At 39.2% G+C, this 21,382-nt stretch overlaps 1 protein-coding gene across 5 annotated transcripts in view; it reads right to left on the bottom strand.

Moving 5' to 3' along the window:
- The window catches only part of Calcoco2 (calcium binding and coiled-coil domain 2), a 33,148-nt gene extending 13,082 nt beyond the window's left edge, over nt 1-20,066 (bottom strand). The window contains exons 1-10 of one of the 5 annotated variants that reach the window (XM_077110620.1): nt 20,019-20,066; nt 16,667-16,844; nt 11,706-11,895; nt 6,550-6,652; nt 6,273-6,406; nt 4,067-4,192; nt 1,791-1,879; nt 1,472-1,541; nt 544-666; nt 187-273 (exon numbers count right to left, since the gene is read on the bottom strand). In XM_077110620.1, coding sequence (XP_076966735.1) covers nt 187-273; nt 544-666; nt 1,472-1,541; nt 1,791-1,879; nt 4,067-4,192; nt 6,273-6,406; nt 6,550-6,652; nt 11,706-11,885 — 912 coding nt within the window. In that variant the 5' untranslated portion in view covers nt 11,886-11,895; nt 16,667-16,844; nt 20,019-20,066. Of the gene's footprint in view, nt 1-186; nt 274-543; nt 667-1,471; nt 1,542-1,790; nt 1,880-4,066; nt 4,193-6,272; nt 6,407-6,549; nt 6,653-11,705; nt 11,896-16,666; nt 16,845-19,888 lie in introns of all 5 variants that reach the window. The other 4 variants (XM_077110619.1, XM_077110621.1, XM_076871314.2 and 1 more) reach the window with 4 other exon arrangements.
- Nucleotides 20,067-21,382: the final 1,316 nt, after the last annotated feature.

The following is a 21,382-nucleotide window of genomic DNA, read 5'->3' as shown; positions in this document are numbered from 1 at the left end:
ATGTTATCATGCCCACCTCTCCTAAACATTTTGTAAATGTCAGATTCTCTATCCTTTTGGTAGCAAGTAACCAAAAGTGAATGCCATTCTAATCTGTCTTATTTATCCTCTTCAATATCTGAAAATAGACCCTCATTCTTCTTTCTTCAGACTCCCTCCCACATAGTCATGCAAAGACAGACATGCCATTAACTCCTGTTGTTTCTTCGCTGCAGTAGTTTCTTTCTGCTTCATATCCTCCACTATCTGCTGGAGCTTCTGCTGCTGCTCCCTCTGCACAAAAAACAGATTTTGATATCACTGACAGGAAAAAAAAAAACACACACACATACACACTGGGGAAGGGCCTGCTGAACTCATGAACAAGCAGAATACAGAGGGAGAGCTATCTCTTAGTTGCCTAGTAAAGTCATGAGATAAGCTTGCTTAAGATGGCTTCTTCTGAGACATTTCTCATAGTCAGAGATATTTAGGTATGTGATAAAGAACAATGTATATTTTCTTATAAATGCCTAAAAATGCTATTTTCTTCCATGATTCTACCTGTTCAGTCAAACTGAGAAAGAGTTGGTCATTTTCCTTTTTCAGATGTTCCAACTGTTCTGCTTTATCTTGATCTCCCTGAACAAGCTTTTCCATTTCCTTCTCTTGAGTTGACAGCTGGGCCTAAAGCAAAAACAGTGAATACAACACCAAGATATAAAAGGAGAACTAACCAGGAACAATGCCAAAACTTTAGTATATAAAAACAAAGGAATGTGTTTCCCTAGTAACTCTCAACTGCCAAAAATCCCTTAGAACTCTTACTTTTCAGCTCTACCTTAATTCCTAAGAATCTAAGACTCACCTAAGTGAAATAAAATGAACCACTCTTCACATTAAAGCCCTTCTTTAAGGCATAGATTCCTAAAAATGACAGCAGTTCTGCTATCTGCTTTACATTACAAGCTTTTGAGTAATATTTTGCCTGAAAAGATTTTATAGCATGGATGGTGGAAAGAGACCCCCATTCATTATATAATATACATGTATGAAAATGTGAATTTGGTGTCAACATATCTTATATACAAACAGAGATATGATAAATGGTGGTATAAAGGTGTATTAAGAATTGTATTCGGGCAGGGGATGTGGCTCAAGCGGTGGAGCGTTCGCCTGGCATGCGTGCGGCCCGGGTTCAATCCTAAGCACCACATACAAAGATGTTATGTCTGCCGAAAACTAAAAATAAATATTAAAAAATTCTCTCTCTCTCTTAAAAAAAAAAAAAAGATATGAAGAGATGAAAAACGGTCAAAACTAGTATATTAAAAAAAAGACTGGAAAATACATAACCTAAAACTTTAGTCTGATGCTTTGAAAGGTACGCCATTTGGCACTTACTATGATGAAATGCATCTTCCAGGCCACCAGATTAGGGTGGTGGCAAAGCTAAGGAAACATCCTTTGGCAAAATTGTGACATTACCTACCTGAAGCTGATCCACTCTGATTCCCATCTTCTCATTTTCTGAGGACACCTTCAGGTTATGTTCTTTCAGTCTGTGGAGATGAAGATAACAAATTAAAATATTCACTGATTCTAGGTTGGCTCCTTCTGGGTTTAAATGATTTAAACCTGACTTGGCTCTAAGCCTGCAGTTGATCACATCTATCATTGTCAATAGACATGTTCTATAATAAATTTTAGAAATCTGATCTGACTCTGCTTTAGAAATCTGATCTGACTCTGCATAAGGGTGCCTATTACACAGCAGTTCCTCCTATCCAAGAATTGTAAGACACACTCACTGAAGCAGCTCAGTTTCCCAACAGGTTTTCTGCTCTTTCACTTTCTGTTCCAATTTCGTATTGATACTCTGTAGAGTCTCCAGCTCCTCCTATAAATTGAAACATCATCAAAGGAACAGATAATTTCTAAGACACTTCATTATCTTAGGCAGCCAACAAATATTTATATTAAGCATAGCATGATACAGCAGTAAAGAAATATCCAAGTAAAGACATTTCCATATGTGGGGTTGGGGTTGTGGCTCAGTGGTAGAGTGTTCATCTGGCATGCATGAGGCACTGGGTTCAATCCTCAGCACCACATTAAAAAAAAAAAAAAAAAAAAAAACTAAATAATGTGTCCACCTAAAAAAAACTAAAGATACATAAATATTTTTTTAAAGACATTTCCATATGAAAAAAAAGTTTTTTTTTTTTTGGTACTGGGATTGAACCCAGGGGCGCTTAACCACTGAGTCACCTCCCCAGCCTTTATTATTTATTTATTTATTTTTTAGAGACAGGCTTTTGAATTCATGAACTTCCTACCTCAGCCTCCCAAGCTGCTGGGATTATAGAAGTGTGCTACTGCACCCATGATGAAAATATTTTTAATTATGTTTTTTCTATCTCTCTCTCCCTATAATTATGTATGTGTATATGTAGATTTGTACATTTTAATTTTTTTTGTGTGTGTGGTGCTGAAGATCAAACTCAGGGCCTCACACATGTTAAGCAAGTGATCTACCACTGAGCTACATCCCCAGTTCTGTTCTTTCCAGCTTACAAATGCATCTAGCTGGATGTGATGGCACATGCCTGTAATTCCAGCTACTGAGGAGGCTGAGGCAGGAGGATTATAAATTCTAGGCCTGCTTGGGCAACTTAGCCAGAACTTGCTCTAAAAAATAAAAAGGGTTGTGGGTACAGCTCAGGGATAAAGTGTCCTGGGTTTAATCTAGGTACTAAAACAAAAACAAAAACAAAAACAAAAACCACCTTAAGGGCTGGGGTTGTAGCTCAGTGGTAGAGTCCTTGCCTAGCATGTGTGAGGCCTTGGGTTTGATCCTCAGAACCACATAAAAATAAAGAAATAAAATAAAGGTATTGTGTCCCAACTACAAAAAAAAAAAAAAAAAACCTTAGTTTTACATCCACTGGAGCTTATATTTATCCATTAATTCATTAGACAAATATTTATTGTCAGTTACACACTCTAAACTGTTCTACAGTGGGCAAAATAGATAAAGTTGCTTTTCTTCTAAAATGGTGCTATCCTATAAATTAATGAGAGCCACATATATAATTAATAAATTTTAATGGTCACTAAAAAAATTAAAAAGAGGGCTGGAGTTGTAGCTCAGCGGTACAGCGCTTGCCTTGTACATCTGAGGCACTGTGTTCGATTCCCAGCACCACATATAAATAAGCAAATAAAATAAAGGTACATCAACAATTAAAAAAATTAAAAAGAAATAGATGAAACTAATTTTAATAATATATTAAGTCCAACATAATAAAATTTTGTTAACAATAAAAAAGAGATATTTTCTATTTTTTCATACAAAATCTTTGCAATTTGGTGTATATTTTATGATCATAACACTTCTCAATGCAGCTGAATTTCAAGTGTTTAATGGTCAAATGTGGCTAGCTGCCACCATACTGGTCCTAGACATTTGTTTTTTCTTTCCTAGTTTCCTTTTGCACTGAAGTCAATCCTATACATCAACATTAACTTCCTACTTTTAGCTCCAAGCTTCTCAAAGTTATTGCTTATAGGATTTAGAGAAAATTTTCTTTTGCTTAGCTTCTAGCATTATCAACTGTCATCCCTTGCCTGCTGATTTGGAGGATGATTCAGAGGAGGAGAAATAGCAGAGAGTTTAAACAATCTATAACCTCACCTGTGTACTAACTCTTCTCCCTCTTGATTTTTACATTCTAGTCAATCAAAGAAAATATTTCAAATTATAAATATGCAAAAGGCAGAAAAAAACTGAGTTTGAATCTGGGTTCCATCACTGATTATTTACCCCTCCTAAATCTCAGATTACGCATCTATAAAATTGGGATTATAGTGCCTCAATTCCATAATGAGTAATCCTCAGGTTGAGGAAAGTTAATTTTTATTTTTATTATAAACAAAATAACCCATATAAAACTTTTAACACTGTGCCTATTCAAAGATATTGGAATAAGGGATTCACAAGCAAGACAGAAAACAGTGCTGGGCAAGAGATACTATCCAATTCTGATCTCCATGTTCCAAGTTCACCTTTAACTAGCAGCCACACCTGCTTCCTTTGAAGCTCAGCCTGCATGCTTGAGTTCTGCTTCTGGAGGCTGGCACAGCTGTCCTTCAGTTCCTGGTTTTCTTTGCAAAGCTCCTCGTTGTGCTGCTCAATCTCTTCTACCTTTCCCTACAAAAGAACATTCCACAAACTATATTCTAGTAAAAAAATCCCCATATGTTGGGATGGTGAAGGTATGATTCCCACTCACTGGAATGATATTTATGTACCCCAATGGCAGCAGCTCCTCAGTATGTATGCAAGCAAAGGTATATGCAGATTCTTCTTGTAGATACATAGTATTATTTGTCTTTCTCAAAGGACTTGAGGCCAGGTACAGTATTTTTTTTTTTGTGCCAGGGATTGAACTCAAGGGTGCATAACCACTGAGCCACATCCTTCCCCACCCCTTTCTATTTTTTATTTTGAGACAAGGTCTCACTAGGTTGCTTAGGACCTTGAGCTGAAGCTGGCTTCAAACCTGCCATCCTCCTGCCTCAGTCTCCTTAACCACTGGGATTACATGTGTGAGTCACAATGCCCAGCTGGTATAGTTTTTTTTTTTTTGGGGGGGGGGGAGACGGGGAGTACCAGATATTGAATTCAGGGGCACTTGACCACTGAGCCACATGCCCAGCCCTATGTTTTGTATTTTATTTAGAGATAGCGTCTCACTGAGTTGTTTAGGGCCTCACCATTGCTGAGGCTGGCTGAACTAGCGATCTTCCTGTCTTAGCCTCCTGAGCTGCTGGGATTACAGGCATGTGCCACCACGCCCGATCCAGCTAGTCTTTTTGTTTGTTTGTTTTTGTCCTTCACTACTAGGTATTGAACTCATGGGCACTTAACCACTGAGTCACATCCCCAGCACTTTTTTATATTTTATTTTGATATACAATCTCGTTAAGTTGCTTTTGGCTTTGTTAAATTGCTGAGTCTAGTTTTGAACTTGAGATCCTCCAGTTTCAGCCTCCCGAGCCACTGGGATTACAGGTGTGTTCCGCAGCACCCAGCACAGTTTGTATTTTAACTGGTTTTTCATAGCCTCCCTACTGTCTACCATAGTGCTAGATGAAAAATAAGTGTCCTGACAGGTGAGTAAGTTAATGACTCTAATAATCATGTATGGATAGGCACTGGGTCAGAATTGAGAGACACAAAGAAAACTACTTGATGCTTCTCTCCTCAGTGGAGCTTGTATATTTACAGTTGTCTTAGTATGCTCAGATGACAAAAATTAAGTACCCAGAAAAGTTAAGGGAATAACTGAATGCCAACTAAGTTACAAAAACTTCTAGAGATGGGAGAATTCACTTATTACTATGATTCTTTTTAATATTCCTTGGTGGGTTAAAGTGGGTACTATATAGGTTTTTTCCCAACAGTATCTGTTAAATATTCTATAAAGCCTTTTGGGGTGCAGTGGTGCATGCCTATAATCCCACCAGTGTTGGGAGACTGAGGCAGGAGGATCACAAATTCAAAGCTAGCCTAGCAACACAGTGAAACCCTGTCTCTAAACAAAATATTAAAAAAGGGCTGATGAGGCCGTAGCTCTGTAGCAAAGCGCTTGCCTAGCATGCGTGAGGCAATGGGTTTGATCCTCAGCACCACATAAAAATTAACAAATAAAATAAAGGCATTCTGCCCATCCACAACTACAAAATATAAAAAAAATAAAAAAGGGCTGGGTATGTGGTTTAGTGGTTAAGCTTCCCTGGGTTCAATGCCCCATACCCGCCCCCCATAATTCTATAAAGCCTTATTGATTTGCTGGGTGTCGTGGCATATACCTATACTCCCAGTGGCTCAGGAGGCTAAGACTGGGGGATCGCAAGTTCAAAGGCAGCCTCAGTAACTTAGCGGAGCTCTAAGCAACTCAGAAAGCTCCTTTCTCAAAATAAAAAAGGGCTGGGTTGTGGGGCTGGGGTTGTGGCTCAATCGTAGAGGGCTTGCCTCGCACATGTGAGGCACTGGGTTTGATCCTCAGCACCACATAAATATAAGGAAATAAAATAAAGGCATTGTGTCCATCTACAACTAAAAAAAAAAAAGAAGAAGGAGGCTAGGGATGTGGCTCAGTGGTTAAGCACCCTTGGGTTCAATCCCTGGTCTGGATAAAAAAAAAAAGATAAGGCCTTCCTGACTCAAATTCTACCCTATTTTAACTATTACTCTATAACAGAAAGGGTTTGAGATGATTACAGACCTTAGTAGTAACAACCAGGATGTCCTCCTCACTTTCTGGACGGAACTGGAAAGGGATACTTGCTCCCCGGACCACACCATCCTGATCCACATAGCAGAACTGGTAATACTCATCATCCTTAGGCAGGTAATAAGCTGAAAACATAGCAATCCAAAATAAGGTCTATTCCAAATGTTTAAATCTATAAGTAATTTTATTTGCCCTGCCAAGCTCAATTCAAGAGAATTAATTAGTCTTGGCTCCTGTTTTCAACACTTTGATCTAGTATTTTTCTCACCTTTAAATTGGACTTCCTGCTGTTTGGCTGATTTGTTTTTTATGTCACTAGGCAAAGCAACCCACATGAAGGTATAATATTCCCGGGTTGTCTTCCATCCCACCTGCAATGACAAAGAGAGTCTCATTTGACACCTGACAGGGCTTGGAGAAAAAGTCTTACCTGGGCTATGTCATCTTAAAATGCACTTATATTTTACTTGTATATGTTAAAAATAAAATAGAATAAGCTGGTTATGACAAGATTCACGTTTTTTTGACTATGACAACTTTATATGGAATAATGTTTAATAAAACTAAAAATTGAGATGCATACACAGAATTCAAAATACCAGTTTAGAAGGATAAAAACTGGCTCGTCAATGAACACTCAGGAACATGAGTTCCAAATTCTATCTCCAAGTCAGACACAAAGCTGAGAATGATGGGGTAAAAAGGTTCTGGGTCTATGAACCTAGATCCCACTATCTTCTTGCAAAGGTGCTCTTAGAACTTCTAAATCAGGGGCTGGGGATATAGCTCAGTTGGTAGAGTGCTTGCCTAACATGCACAAGAACCTGGGTTCAATCCCCAGCACCACATAAACAAACACACACAAAACAAACAAACAACAACAAAAAAAAAACACTTCTAAATCAGAAAGCATTTCTAACTTGCTAACTTGCCTCTCCATTTGTTTGTCTTCAACTGTGTTCAATTCAGCCTCTTCGCATACCAACCTGTTATTTTTAAATGCATGCTAAAAAAATGTGTGTTGGGGGTAGAGGGGCAAGAGTAAGAATGTTCTTGGATTATGAGACACCAGATAAGACAGTATAGATCTATAAAGCTTTGTCTTCAGTGTTTTTCTTAATGCATGCTCAGTGAAAGATTTTTGGTGATAAAGATAATAAAAATCTGGTAGTAATAATGGCTTCTTCTAGGTATTGAATACAATAAATTGTATGACATAAAGATATAGCAAAAGATGGGCTGGAGATGTGGCTCAAGCAGTAGCGCGCTCGCCTGGCATGCATGCGGCCCGGGTTCGATCCTCAGCACCACATATAAACGAAGATGTTGTGACGCCAAAAAAAAGTCCAGTTCTTTCTCTTCCTCTCTAGAGTTTGGAATAAACAACTTGTGACTTGAAAATGATGATTAAAAAAAAAAAAAAAAAGATATAGCAAAAAGATGCCTAGAGCAGAAAGCTGGCTAAATATAAAATACTCTTACTAAATGTGAAGAGGTGTAAAAAATGGCTCAAAACTTATCTGGAAGATAAAAGGACACTAAAGAATAGAAAGAGAGCAATTGTATTCTTAAAGGGAGAACACTCAGCAAATGAGAAGCAAAATCATTTTTATTGTCATATTTTGACCCTGCCTGTGCCCAGTGGGAAAAGAAATAACTAAAAATAAACTCCATTTTTATATATCAAGGAACTGGAACAAGGTTGAAAAGGCTATACCCAAAGCTCACCAGAAAATACTAGGGCATATTTTAGAGTCTTGCTAATATACCCCGTTGCTGTAAACATCCCAGAGCCACTACAGCCTGTGGTGGTACAGGAAGCAGGAATTTTATAGAGTCCTCATTCACATCCTGGAGTTTCTTAATGCACTGTGACCGAAATATCATCAGGCAGGCCTAAGAATTATGGCTGCCCTGGAACAAGGAAACAATTTCTATCTACCTACATTTCCTATCTTTGGCTCTTCTACTTGAATAGTCGTAGCCCCAGCCTGCCCCTCATGATATGCTAGTTCCCTTCTCTGGAACCTTGGAAATATTTAAATCTTATGGTCAAGAAGAGTATAAAGCACAGGATGATTATATCCCCTCTGCCATTGTTTCTTAAAGAAAGGAGAGCTAACTCCTACCTCCTTCAGGCTCTATCACTGGTGGTAGCTATGACTATAATTAGAAGAAGTAACACACTGCATGCATCAAAAAAAATTTATTGCGTGCCTACTTAGTGCCATGAACTACCAATATTAGGGGTGACAATCTGATTAAAGCTACAGTGAAGGAACACTAGGGAGAGCTTTAGAAGTGAGATATCAGGGTCAAAATTTACAAGAAATTCTTTGATTCTTTAATTCATCACCTGTTATTCAAAGGAATTTAGCAGAATAGAGGAGAAAAAGCAGAAGCTTGGGAGTCAAAATAACTTGCTTTACCACTTTGTTACTTTGAGACCTGGAGAAAGTCACCATCTCTCAAGGATATTCATTTTACTCATCTGTGCATTAAACACCACTCACCTCAAGAGGCTCCTGTGTTGTAAGGATCAAATTAAAGCATATACAAAGGTCTAGCTCATAAGTGTGTCCCCAGGATGGTGCTCAAGTCAATAGCTTTGTGGACAATAAATATTAGAATCCCTTCTTTGGATTAACCATTACTACTGTTTTTCTTTTGGTACTAGGGACTGAATCCAGAGGCACTTTACCTAGTCCTTTTTATTTATTTTGAGACAGGGTCTTAATAAGTGGCCCAGGTTGGCCTTGAAATTGTGATCCTTCTACCTCAGCCTCCTAGCTGGGATTACAAACCTACACAACCTTGCCTGGCAACCGTTACTTCTTTATTGAGGTAGGGTAACACATCTGAAGTGCACAAAGTATCCCAAATATAGATGGGTTTTTTAAAAATGGTTTTAAACATCTGGTTTTAAAAAGCATAAGAAAGGCTGGGGAGGTGGCTCAATGATAAAAGTACTTTCCTAGCATGCACAAGGCCCTGGGTTCAATTCAAAGCATCAGGAAAAAAAAAAAAAAACAACAAACCCACAACCTGTGAATTATTTAGACCTGGCCTGCCTTAAGGAGAACCAGAGAGCTGGGCATGGTGCACACCTGTATTCCCATTGAGGCTGAGGCAGAAGGACTGCAAGTTCAAAGCCAGCCTCAGCAACTTAGCAAGGCTCTAGGTAACTTAGAGAGATCCTGCTTCAAAATAAAATAAAAAGGGCTAGGGATGTGGCTCAGTGGTAGTGTGTCCCTGGGTTCAATTCCCAACACTGAAAATAAATAATAAATAAACAGCGTAAGATTTTCATTTGGTTTATTATAAAGTCCTCATCGGCAGTTGCTGAATGCTTGGGGAATGAAATCAGCCTAAGAAATATAACCACGTTGCAACAACAACAACAAAAAAGAACTTGTATGTTACATTATCAAGCCTAATCATTAAATCATTCTTTTTTAAAAATTATCTATACCTGCACCATCCTATAACTACTAATGACAAAAGGATGTTTAAATTTAATTAATTTACATTAATTAAAATTTAAAAAGTTAAAATCCAATTAGTTACACTAGCCAGATTTTAAATGCTTAATAGCCACATGTGGCTAGCAGCTACTGTAACGAATAACAAAGATACTGCAGAAAGTTCTATTAGATAACACTGCTCTGTATGCTTTGTTATATATGGAAAAGAAAAACAATAGCTACTATCTTCTCTCCAAGACAAAAAACACTATAGAGTGTCCATTTTCTGTGTTGGAATATTTCTTAGTCTGATGACTGTTGGTTGTTTACTATCTCTATCTCCAAACATCAGTTTTGTCTTGGTCTTTCAAACAATTAAGAAAAAGGAATTCACTGAGGGATGTAAATAATCCATAGTTCCTTCACACTACAGTAAAAAATGGTGTTTGATTTCAAGATGAACAGCATCGGCAAACAGGCACATGACACAGTAAAATGTCAAGTCAAAAGTCACTGATGTTGGGAGTTAGTAATGTAAATTACTTAAATTTGACTTTTATCTCCTATCTCTGGAAATTGAAAGATTTATTATTATGGGGAATATACATATATATGTATGTGTACGTGTGTATGAGAGACACACACATACAGACAACATAAGAGATAAAGAAAGCAGGGAAAGGTGATAAAGACTAAGTTTACCAAATCTTTAAAATTTCTATACTTGAACTGACAGGATGATTAGACACTGGAAGAGGTCACAAAAGGAGCTCATAAATTTTTGTCCTTGGAAGAAATAAGACACATTAATTCACAAATAAATTTTTTTTAAATATTCATTTTTAGTTTTAGGTGGACACAATATCTTTTTTTATTTTTACGTGGTGCTGAGAATCGAACCCAGTGCCTTACGCATGCTAGGCGAGAATGCTACCACTTGAGCCACATCCCCAGCCCCAGGAACAAACTTTTTGGATGCAGGATTTCAAGTCAGGTAATTTCTCAACCTTTTCAGATTTTTAATATTCATATTAAAACAAATTAAACACTGTACCAAATAAGGGATGGATAAAGTAATATTTAAAGTCACAAAAATTATATAAGAGGTTACCCAAATCAGTCAAATCATAGATGAATATTTCAAAATTGGATCATCTAAAAAACATTTATATTTGGTCTTTGAAAGCATAATAAAACTTAAGGATTGTCGGGTTTCCTGTTATTTTTATTTTTTTGGTACCAGGGACTGAACCCAGGGGTGTTTAACCACTGATCCACATCCCCAGGTCTTTTTATTTTTTATTTTAAGACAGGTCTCACTGAGTGGCTTAGGGTCTCACTAAGTTGCTGAGGATGGCTTTGAACTTGCAATCCTCTTGCCTTAGCCTCCCAAGTTGCTGGGATTACAGGCATGCACCATCACGCCTGACTCCCATGTTATTTTTATTTTATTTATATTTATTTTTTTAGTTATAGGTGGACACACAATCTTTATTTAATTTTTATGTGGTACTGAGGATCGAACCCAGTGCCCCATGTATGCTAGGCAAGCATGCTACCGTTGAGCTACAACCCCAGCCCAGCTCCTATGTTATTTCTTTCTTTTTTTTTAAAGAGGGAGAAAGAGAGAGAATTTTTAATATTTATTTTTTAGTTATCGGCGGACACAACATCTTTGTTTGTATGTGGTGCTGAGGATCGAACCCGGGCTGCACACATGCCAGGCGAGCGCACTACCGCCTGAGCCACATCCCCAGCCCATCCTATGTTATTTCAATTTGAAATTAAAATTAAAGTTTGAGTTCCATAGCACACATTGGTATGTGATAAGGGAAATGATAAGGAATTTAATTTAGGATTTTTTAAATTAGCCAGACATGATACATATAAGAGTCACACCCTCAGGTAACAAAGATTCACCTCTAGTTCCCAATTACTTGGTACTAAATTAAACACTTACTCTAAAGATGCCAATCCAGTCCTTTCGACGGGGGATGAAATGCTCGGCGAAGGTATAATAGCATGTGATGTCCCCTCCAGGGACATAGAACTTCTCCACACTATTAAAGATGACCTGAGAGAAATGACAACGATCGAGCAAGACAGCTGATGTGGGGGGATCTTCTATTGTTTTTTCCATGATGGGTGTCCTGTTATGAGATACGGAATAGAGTAAGGCTCAGAAAGGTTTTCTGAAATGCCAGAGATTTCTGGGCTCTCACCCAAGAACATTCTGTTCAAGGCAATCAGAAAAAGCAAAATTCTGACAAGTAGTGAGATCACACAATTCGCTTTCTGTTTCACTTTGTAACATTTCTCATCCATAACTTCCCATACTTTTAAGAATTTTCAGAGAATATATCTTTGACCTCTTTACCATAAGCATCACCACACTCACATTCTCTCTCTTTTGATGTTTGGGATAGATCCCAGAGACACACTTTACAACCGAGCTACACCTCCAGTTTTATGTTTTGATGCAGGGTCTTGCTTAAAGTGGCCTTCAACTTCTGATCTTCCTGCCTCAGGTTCTAGAGTAGCTGAGATTTCAGGTATACACAACCCAAGCCCTCGCATACTTTTTTTTGGTGGGGAATGGGTTTCCAGGGGCATTTTACCACTGAGGTACATCTCTAGCCCCTTTTAAATTTTTTTAAATTTTGAAAAAGGGTCTCATAAAGTTGCTTAGGCCCTCACTAAACTGCTGAGGCTGGCCTCAAACATGGGATCCTCTTGTCTCAGCCTTCCAAGTCACTGAAATTACAGGTGTATTCTAGTTCTCTGCTTACAGGTAGTTGTTGGTAGTTGTTTCCTTTTCTCTTTTTTTTTTTTGGTACTGGGGATTCAACTCAGGGGTACTCTACCACTGAGCTACATCCCTCTCTCCTTTCATTTTTTTATTCTGAGACAGGGTCTCGCTAACTTGCTTAGGACGGACCTCACTAAATTACTGAGGCTGAACTGGAATTTATGATCCTCCTGCTTCAGCCTCCTGAGTCACTAGGATTACAGGGTTGTGCCACAGTATCCTGCTGTTTCTATTTCCCTTTAATAAACAAGACAACCTAGAGAAAACAGCCTAGGGAATATGGAATACCTAGATTTTAGATTTTTCATCCTAATAAGCCCTATGACTTTCCTAAATTAATCTCTCTATAGAGTTCAGTGTCTTCATTAAATTCCATTTATAATTATTGGGCCCTTCCATATAAAAGACAGTGTGTTTTGGGAGGTTAAGGCAGGAGAATCACAAGTTTGAGATTCAGACTGGGCAACTTTGTGAGAATTTGTCACAAAATAAAAAAAATAAAAAAAGAGTTGGGATGTAGCTCAGTTGTATAAGGCCCCTGAGTTCAATTTGCAGTACCACATACACAAAAGACCCTAAGCTAGGCTGAGGATGAGATTAGAACAAAGATAGATATAAGAGACTATGTGACATGAGGTGGTGGGAAACATGGGTTTTTTTTGTTTGTTTGTTTTGGTTTTTATTTTTTAATTATCGGCGGACACAATATCTTTGTCTGTATGTGGTGCTGAGGATCGAACCTGGGCCGCACGCATGCCAGGCGAGCGCGCTACCGCTTGAGCCACATCCCCAGCCCCGAAACATGGGTTTTGAAGTCAGAATAGTAATATTCAAATCACACTATCCCCTTCTGTAAAGGGATAACATTTGGGCAATTTACTTAATCAGTTAGGCTCTGTGATTGTTTCTTCATCTGTAAAATGGGGCCTATAACAACATCTACCCCAACTGGTGTTGTTTTGTGAGGCTTAAGTGTAATAATAAAAAGTGTCCAGCCATTAAATCAGCCTGCCACTAAGCAAGACACTTCAAGGTAGATTCATGCTGACAGACAGAATAAAGAATTTAACAGACAGTCTGCAAAAAGAAAGGGTTTAACAGATGCTAGTGATTACTAGTATGTTTGTGGAGGGATTTTAATTTTTTCCTGGCATTAACCTTGCCCTCAAAAGGGTTCTAGTCCCATAGAGAGGCTAAATGAGTATATAAGTAACTGCCAAATGAATGAAAAAGAAGTGCAAAATACTCTGGTATTCAAAAGAAGGGATGCAATTCCTTAGGAAAACAAAGAAAAGTTTCAGGAAGTTACTAGAATCTTACATAACCCCTCAAGGAAGATTTGAATTTGTCAAGTGGGTGTGTCATGAATGGCATTCCAAGGGGAAGGAAACAGCAAAGAAGCAGGAAAATGCAGTCCAGGTCTAGAAGAAGCAAGGGACTTTGAACCCTTTTCTATAAAATGGATTTTCACCATTTTAGATGACAGTATACAGATAAAATGTGATCAAAGATAGGAAAATTTTGAAGATAAAAACACTAGTAAAAGAAGCCAGTACTCTGAATTGTTGACACCTCATACTTCCTATTCCTCAAACAAGTCATATACACTGTCTTTTAAATGATTCTAATATTAGTAAGTCTATGATTCTCAACCTACTGTTTTACTAGGAAATGGAAAAAAATATTGCAGCTGTTATATGCAAATACTAAATGATACCGTACAAGCACAGCTGTTGGAACATGTTGGAAGATAATACACACATACAGGCACACACACAATTCAAATAAGTAAGGACAATAACTAAAAAACAAATCACTAGGACTGGGGATATAGCTCAGTAGTAGAGTGTTTGCCTGGTATGCACAGGGTTCTCAGTTCCATCCCCAGTACCAAGAAAACAAAAACAAAAAGCCACTATTGGGAGCAGGGACTGGGGCTGGGGCTGGGGCTAGGGCTCAACGGTAGTGTGCTCACCTAGCACATGCTGGGTTCCATCCTCAGCAACATATAAAAACAAATAAACAAAATAAAGATATTATGCCCAACTACAACTAAAAATATATTAAAACAAAACAAAACACTATTACTCTTTCAACTCTGCCCTACCTTACCTATTTCCTGGTTTTATTTTGAAATATATGCAACCAGACCTCTTCTTCCAAATTCCCAGAAGTTTTTTTTTTTTTTTTGGCAGTGCTGGGGATTGAACCCAGGGCTTTGTGCATGTAAGGCAAGCACTCTGCCAACTGAGCTATATCCCTAGTACTCTAGTTCTCTCTTTTCAGATAGTTGTTGGTAGAATTTAACAGTCTGCAAAAAGAAAGGCTTTAACAGATGCTAGTAATTACTAGTATGTTTGTGGAGGGATTTTTATTTTTTTCCTGGCATTAATTTTGCCCTCAAAAGGTCCTAGTCCCATATACAGGCTAAATGAGTATATAAGTAACTGCCAAATGAATGAAAAAGAAGTGCAAAATACTCTGGTATTCAAAAGAAGGGATGCAATTCCTTAGGAAAACAAAGTCCCCTTGTCTTTTTTTTTTTTTTTTTTTTTTTTCAGAGAGAAGGCAAGGGGACTGTGGGGGCACTGAACTATTCTTGAAATTAAGCTAAAGAACTAAGAAATCACTGGCTTTCTGGTTTTTGACATAGTCTAGCCACATCCTCAACCTCAAACCTCAGAACATTTTTTCAAAGTGGAGGGGGTGGGGTCCCATTCTGGTCTATTATTTCCCCCATAATAAGCTATTGTCTGTGATGAGGGTTTCTTTTGGATGGTATGGGAAGATAGGCAGGGAGGTTTATCAGCTTGCAGACTCTTGCTCCCTAGAAGTCTCCAATCATTCTGTGGTCAGCAAATTTCCTTCTCTCTGTCCTAAGCCAGAAGCATCAATTTATCTGAGAATACAAAATGACTTAATTTGTCCTTTGCCTATGGATCATGAAGAACATTCAGGTAAGAGTGATTTCCAGGGCCTGCCCCTCAATTAACCTAAGTATCTCACTTCTAGTTCTTTTCCTATGACTACCATCACTGTATATACAACACAATGCCTAATGCAAAATAATCAATAATTGGGTATTTGTTGAATAAATGAATGGACAAGATATGCATATTGATATGCATATCAAACAGTAAAAAGAGAAGGAATTTTGCAGGTAAATAATGTTAAGGGTAGACTGGGGATAGACATAGCTCTAGTAGAAAGCATTTGCAAGGTCATGGGTTCCATTCCTAGCATTGCAAAAAATATAATAAGTAATTAATAATAATGATGATGATGATGATGATGATATGGAGGTGATGGTGGGGCTAAGTCTTTTTTTTTTTTTTTTTAAACTCTACTCTTAATTTGTGGAATACCCGTGGGGAAGTTGATATTTTTCAGCTTTCTTCTGTCTATAATCGGGTGAGGATATAATATCCAGATGCAATGTCAATTCTTGCTGTGGCTGGTTCAGCTGGCATGGCTGGTTTAAGCAGCATGGTGCCAAAAAAGGCACTGATATGATTTCCTTAAGAACCCATTCAAGAGGCTGGGGTTGTGGCTTAATAATAAAGTGCTTGCCTAGCATGCATGAGGCACTGAGTTTGATCCCTGGCATTACATAAATTAAATAAATAAAATAATTAAAGGTATTGTATCCATCTACAAATAAAAAATATTAAAAAAGAAAAGAACCCATCCAATTCACACTCCATTACACACCTTCCACACACTCAAATTCTTGCAAGCTGTTATACAAATGGATGCTACTCTAAAAAGTAAAAGCAGGTTGGGGTGGCTTTTTACAGCCTGTCTTCTTACCAAAAAACCCACCAATGTAACTCATGAACCAGGCATGGTGGTGCATGTCTGTAATCCCAGTGGCTTAGGAGGCTGAGCAGGAGGATCACAAGTTCAAAGCCAGCTTCAGTAACTTAATGAGGCCTTAAGCAACACAGCAAGACCCTATCTCAAAATAAAAAGGGCTGGCGATGTAGCTCAGTGGTTATGCACCCCTGGGTTCAATCCCTGGGACATCCCCCCTCCCTCCCCAAAAAAAGTAGCTCATGAGCAGAACTCTGAAGAAAGCACAGGACATGCACACAGGTATACACACAAAATACCTTATAGAGCTCACGTTTTGAGTTTCTCATTTCAGGATCTCATAATATTCCCAGCAGGACTCAGGGTATTCAGAAGTCAATGATTCTTTTAACGTTTTTAATTTTTATTTTGAGAAAGGGTCTTGCTAAGTTGCTCAGGTTGGCCTTTAACTTGTAATGCTCTCCACCTGCCCAGTAGCTGAAATTACAGGCACAAACCACCGTACCCAGTTTAGATTTCAACCATTCTTGTAATAAAGATTAAAACTCTCCTCTCCGAAGACTGGCTTTTCTTCTCTCCTTTACCAAAGTTTAGGCAGCACCAAGCAAACCTCAAGCATAACTATACCAATCTGAATTATGTCAGTGAGGGAGGACTCCTACTTTTCCTGGAAGGAAGGCATCTGCTGATTTTTAAGATCAGTGATCCATAAAATCTTTCCTTCCTACCAGTGATAAAATCCCTTGGGACAAATGGGCTCCAACAATGGCTTGGGAAATTACCTGACAAAGCAGTTTAGAGATGAGTGTTTGTGGAGAAGGTACTAAAGAAAGGATATGGAAGGGAAATTCGAATGATTTGCACATTAACTTCCCCTCCTTTAACCATTCTTCTCACTGTAGGACCTTTCTACCATCCATTCTAATTCTGGCAATAAATCATAGAGACAAAGAAGAAGAAACATAAGAAGAGCAAAAGTTAAATTTAGAAGCCCTGAGAGTTACCAAAACATGAGAAAGCAGTAGATATTTTGGGTCCCCTAGAAATTGTGGAATGGTATTCTACCTAATTCCTTAATTTCTACCCCCGAATTAGGCTGGCCTCATAAGAAATGACCAAGAAAAACAAATAAGGATTTAAAAAAAACAAAACCATCAAGCATAATACAGAAATGCCACAAACTACCATAGGCACTTTACTTGACCTTCCTTCCCCACCCCTCCTCTCCAGCTTGGTTTCCAAAAGGATTAGGGCCCTCAAGGGAGCTGGCAATAATAGGAGTATATTTTAAAACAAGTCCCCTGAACTGACTCCTAAGAAAACATGACATATTTTCACCTAATGAGCTTTTTAAGCTTAATATACTACTCCCAGGACTGTTCCATGAAGGGCACAGATCCTTTTATCCTGAAAGGCAACAATAGCCAGTTCTACTTCTGTTTTGAGTGAATCTGCAAACTACATTGATATGCTTTTTAGCAGAAAAATAATTTTAAATGCCCAACACTTTTTTTTTTCCTTTTTTTTTTGTGTGTGTTACTGAGATTGAACCCAAGGGCACCATATCTCCAGCCCTTTATATTTTTTGAGACAGGATTTCACTAAATTGCCAAGGGTGGCTTCAAACTTGCCATCCTCCTGCCTCAGCCTCCTGAGTCGCTGGGATTACAGGCGTGTACCATGATGCCCAGCCCAACATTAATTATTCTTTTAAATGAGTGGGGGCATGTTTCAAGAGACATAGCTACACAGGTAGCTTCTCTGGATTAATTCACAAAAGGATATCAACATTTATATAGCCAACACACGCAAATCTATTCTTCATTTGGGAATAGTAAAAACAAACCTTAGTAAAAGTCAAATCTACATTAAATCTAATTGCTTCATACTTATGCTTACTTTCTAAAGCTAATAGCAATTAGCAAAATGAGTGAACTGATTTGAATACCATTTCTCCCTGACCCTGGTAGATGTATACATATAACTAACCTTAGTGAACACTGGCAGTATGTGTCCCTGAGACAGGTAGGAAAATCAAAACCAAAAATCATGGCTGCTCAGATTACTGAGCCACTTGCTCTAGAGTCCAAATTTCCCAAGTTCATTCAAGTTCCTTACCTAAAATGTTTTAGAGTGCCTTAAAAGACTTTTATAATCCCAAAGGCTTTAAGACTACTCATTGACAACTATTTGAATTGGCTGCTCAGCTTATTCTAAGTAAGCCCTTATTCCACATATCACATCAACCATAGTGCCAGCAGTACTAGGGAAAGCATAGGAAAACAGTTCTGGGACGCAGGCAACCAGAAAGTCTGTGAAAATCTTGGTCTACCCACACTTTTTTCTTGAAATGAATGACTTTGCTATGTCATGTCATAGTGATATGTGCAGATGCAGTGTTTGAAGAGTACTGGAAAGGGGAGTAGGCACCAGTCAAGGGAATGGGTTTCTGTCTTAGTTCTTATACAAACTAGCCTGAGATCTTGGCCAAGTCACACTACCTACATTTAGGCTTCTGTTACCTCATCAGTAAAATGCATGGATCATGTTAGAAAATCTCTAAGGACATTTCGGCTACAATGATAATCCTAAGTGAAAGAAAAAGAAAGTGAAAGTGTTCATTTTAACTTTTCTTTTCTAAGAAAATCAGGAGCATGACACTGTGTCAGCAAGTACAGGCACATTTTTCAAAGAGCCTAGATGTACAATGTGATTTGAACCATACAACTTGTTAGTTCCAATTAACTCAGGATTACTGACTACCCTTTTAAAGGTTCTTTCCACTCCACAGCTATCAAGTCTGCCAAAGGGTAGAGTTTCAAAGCCCCCTGAAATTATCTGGCCAAATGAGCCATCCAGACAAGCTACAAAGACCTACTGCATCACGTTCCATTGTTTCATATGGATTGGGCAAACCCTAAGAGATGAGTTATAATGTATCTTCCATATTATTCTACTCCGCTCCAATCATGGCCACTTGTTGGCCGGCATCTGCAGCAAAGAATCCAAGCGACAGGAAAAAAGTTAACAGGAAAAGTTAACATGTCCGGGTGGGGCTGAAATCAAATGTGATGAATGGGAACATTAGCCCCCAAACTAAATCGGGCTAATGCCAGTGGGGAGGGGCAAGGGAAAAGCAACGGTGAAGTAGGTCGGCACTACGTCTTTTTCTTCTAGGCTGCCCTGAATAAAATGGGAGGGGGCTTCAGGTATGAAGCCTACTCGCAGAGCGGGAAACTGAAGCCTAAGGAAAAGTCACTTCTGCGGAGTGACGCGGCCCCGCCCGCGCCGGGCAGCAGTCCGCGCGACGTCCAAGCGAGGCGGATTACGAACCCCCAGGTGGCGGTGGGAGGGGGCATGACGCCAAGGACACGTAGGGAGGCTGCTGCGTCACGACCCCCTCCGGTCAGCGACCAAAAGCACTGCGCCCCTGCCCTCCTCAGGAGAAAACTGTCCCTGAACCCTCCAAGGCCTCGGAAGGAGCGCCAGGGCCTCCGGGTCTAACTCCCACTGAAGATCACCTTAGGAGGTGGCGTGAGGTGAAAGCTGAAATCGGCCGCACCTCTACCGTCCAAGTCCTTTCTCGGTGCTGGAAGTCTGAGTCTGGGGAACCCGAGGGCCCAGCGGCCCCCTTTCACTTCAGGGACTCACCAGGGGCAGCAGCCGCCAGCCGCGCAACAGCAACAGGGCAGGGAAAGGGGCAGGGGCGGGACTAAAAGCCCCAGGGATCGCGGATCCAGCCCGGCCCCGCCCGCTGCGTCATAACGGTCAGCAAGCCCCGCCCCACCGCATGGCTGGCTGGGAGTTGTAGTTGTTAGGAATGCCCCTCAGGTTTTCCTGGTCAGGAGCAGTGACATGGGATCTATTTCACCCCCTCGAAAGAACTATTTTACATATATGTTTTTTATATATGTATTTTTTTTTAACTTTAATTTTTTTTCAATTTTGACTGAGAAATCTCCATGCCTTTGGAGGTTCGTTGAGAGGTCGTTTTCATTTTCCTTTTTCCTCTTGCCACAGAATATTGAGTCCTATAGATGAGACTCTGGCATTTATCATGCAATATTCCCGAGTCTCTTTTTGGGTTTTTTTTGTTTTTGTTTTTGTATTTTAATTATATGATGCTAGGGATTGAATCCAGGGCCTTGTGCATGCAAAGCAAGTACTCTACCAACTGAGCTACAAGCCCAGCCTCTCTTTGTGTTTTACCATTCCTTTCTATGGACAAATTATTCTTTAGAAATAATTCTTTAAGGTAGTGCTCTTTCTTTAATTAAGAACAAACAGCAGGACTGAGGATGTAGCTCAGTAATAGCGCCCTTGCTTAGTATGCATTAGGCCCTGTGTTCAGTTCCCCAGTACCATAATAAATAAATAAACCCAGCAATAAGCTCCTTATGTGAGCATGAATATCATCCTTGATTTCCCTGGCCTTCCTTCGACAGGAATCTTGTTAACTTGGGTTTAGCAAGAATCGCCCAGCCATGATGTTGCCTCTTAGAAATTTTGCACCCATTGCCCCTCACTCTGCTTGTTGACTATAAATTTCCACTTATCCTTATTGTATTCAATCCCCAGTTTGGGGGGGGGGAAGACTTTATTTAGGAGTATTGCAATAGGAACAAAGTGGTGATAGGAGTCAGTGTACAGAAAAGTACTAGAGAGGTTGGGAGTGTGGATCAGTGACCAACACTAGCCTAGAATATGTGAGGCCCTGGATTCCATCCCAGCACACACACACTCACAAAATTACCAAGGGGAGACATCAAGAGTAGGGAAGCTGTGGTGTGCACTCTGTAATCCCAGCAATTTGAGAAACTGAAGCAAGAGGATTGCAAGTTCAAGGCCAGCTTTAGCAATTAGCCAAATCTTGTCTCAAAATAAAAAAATGAAAAGGGCTGGGGATGTAGCTTGGTGGTAAAGCACTCCTGGGTTCAATCCCCAGTATCAATAAACAAACAGAAAGAATAGGGAAATTCTTACTAAACTAACAATAGGATTCTTGCTGAAGGGAG

Source organism: Callospermophilus lateralis, chromosome 11 (assembly GCF_048772815.1).
Source record: "Callospermophilus lateralis isolate mCalLat2 chromosome 11, mCalLat2.hap1, whole genome shotgun sequence".
Classification (NCBI taxonomy): Eukaryota; Metazoa; Chordata; class Mammalia; order Rodentia; family Sciuridae; genus Callospermophilus; species Callospermophilus lateralis.
This window is presented reverse-complemented; position numbering and strand designations above follow the sequence as displayed.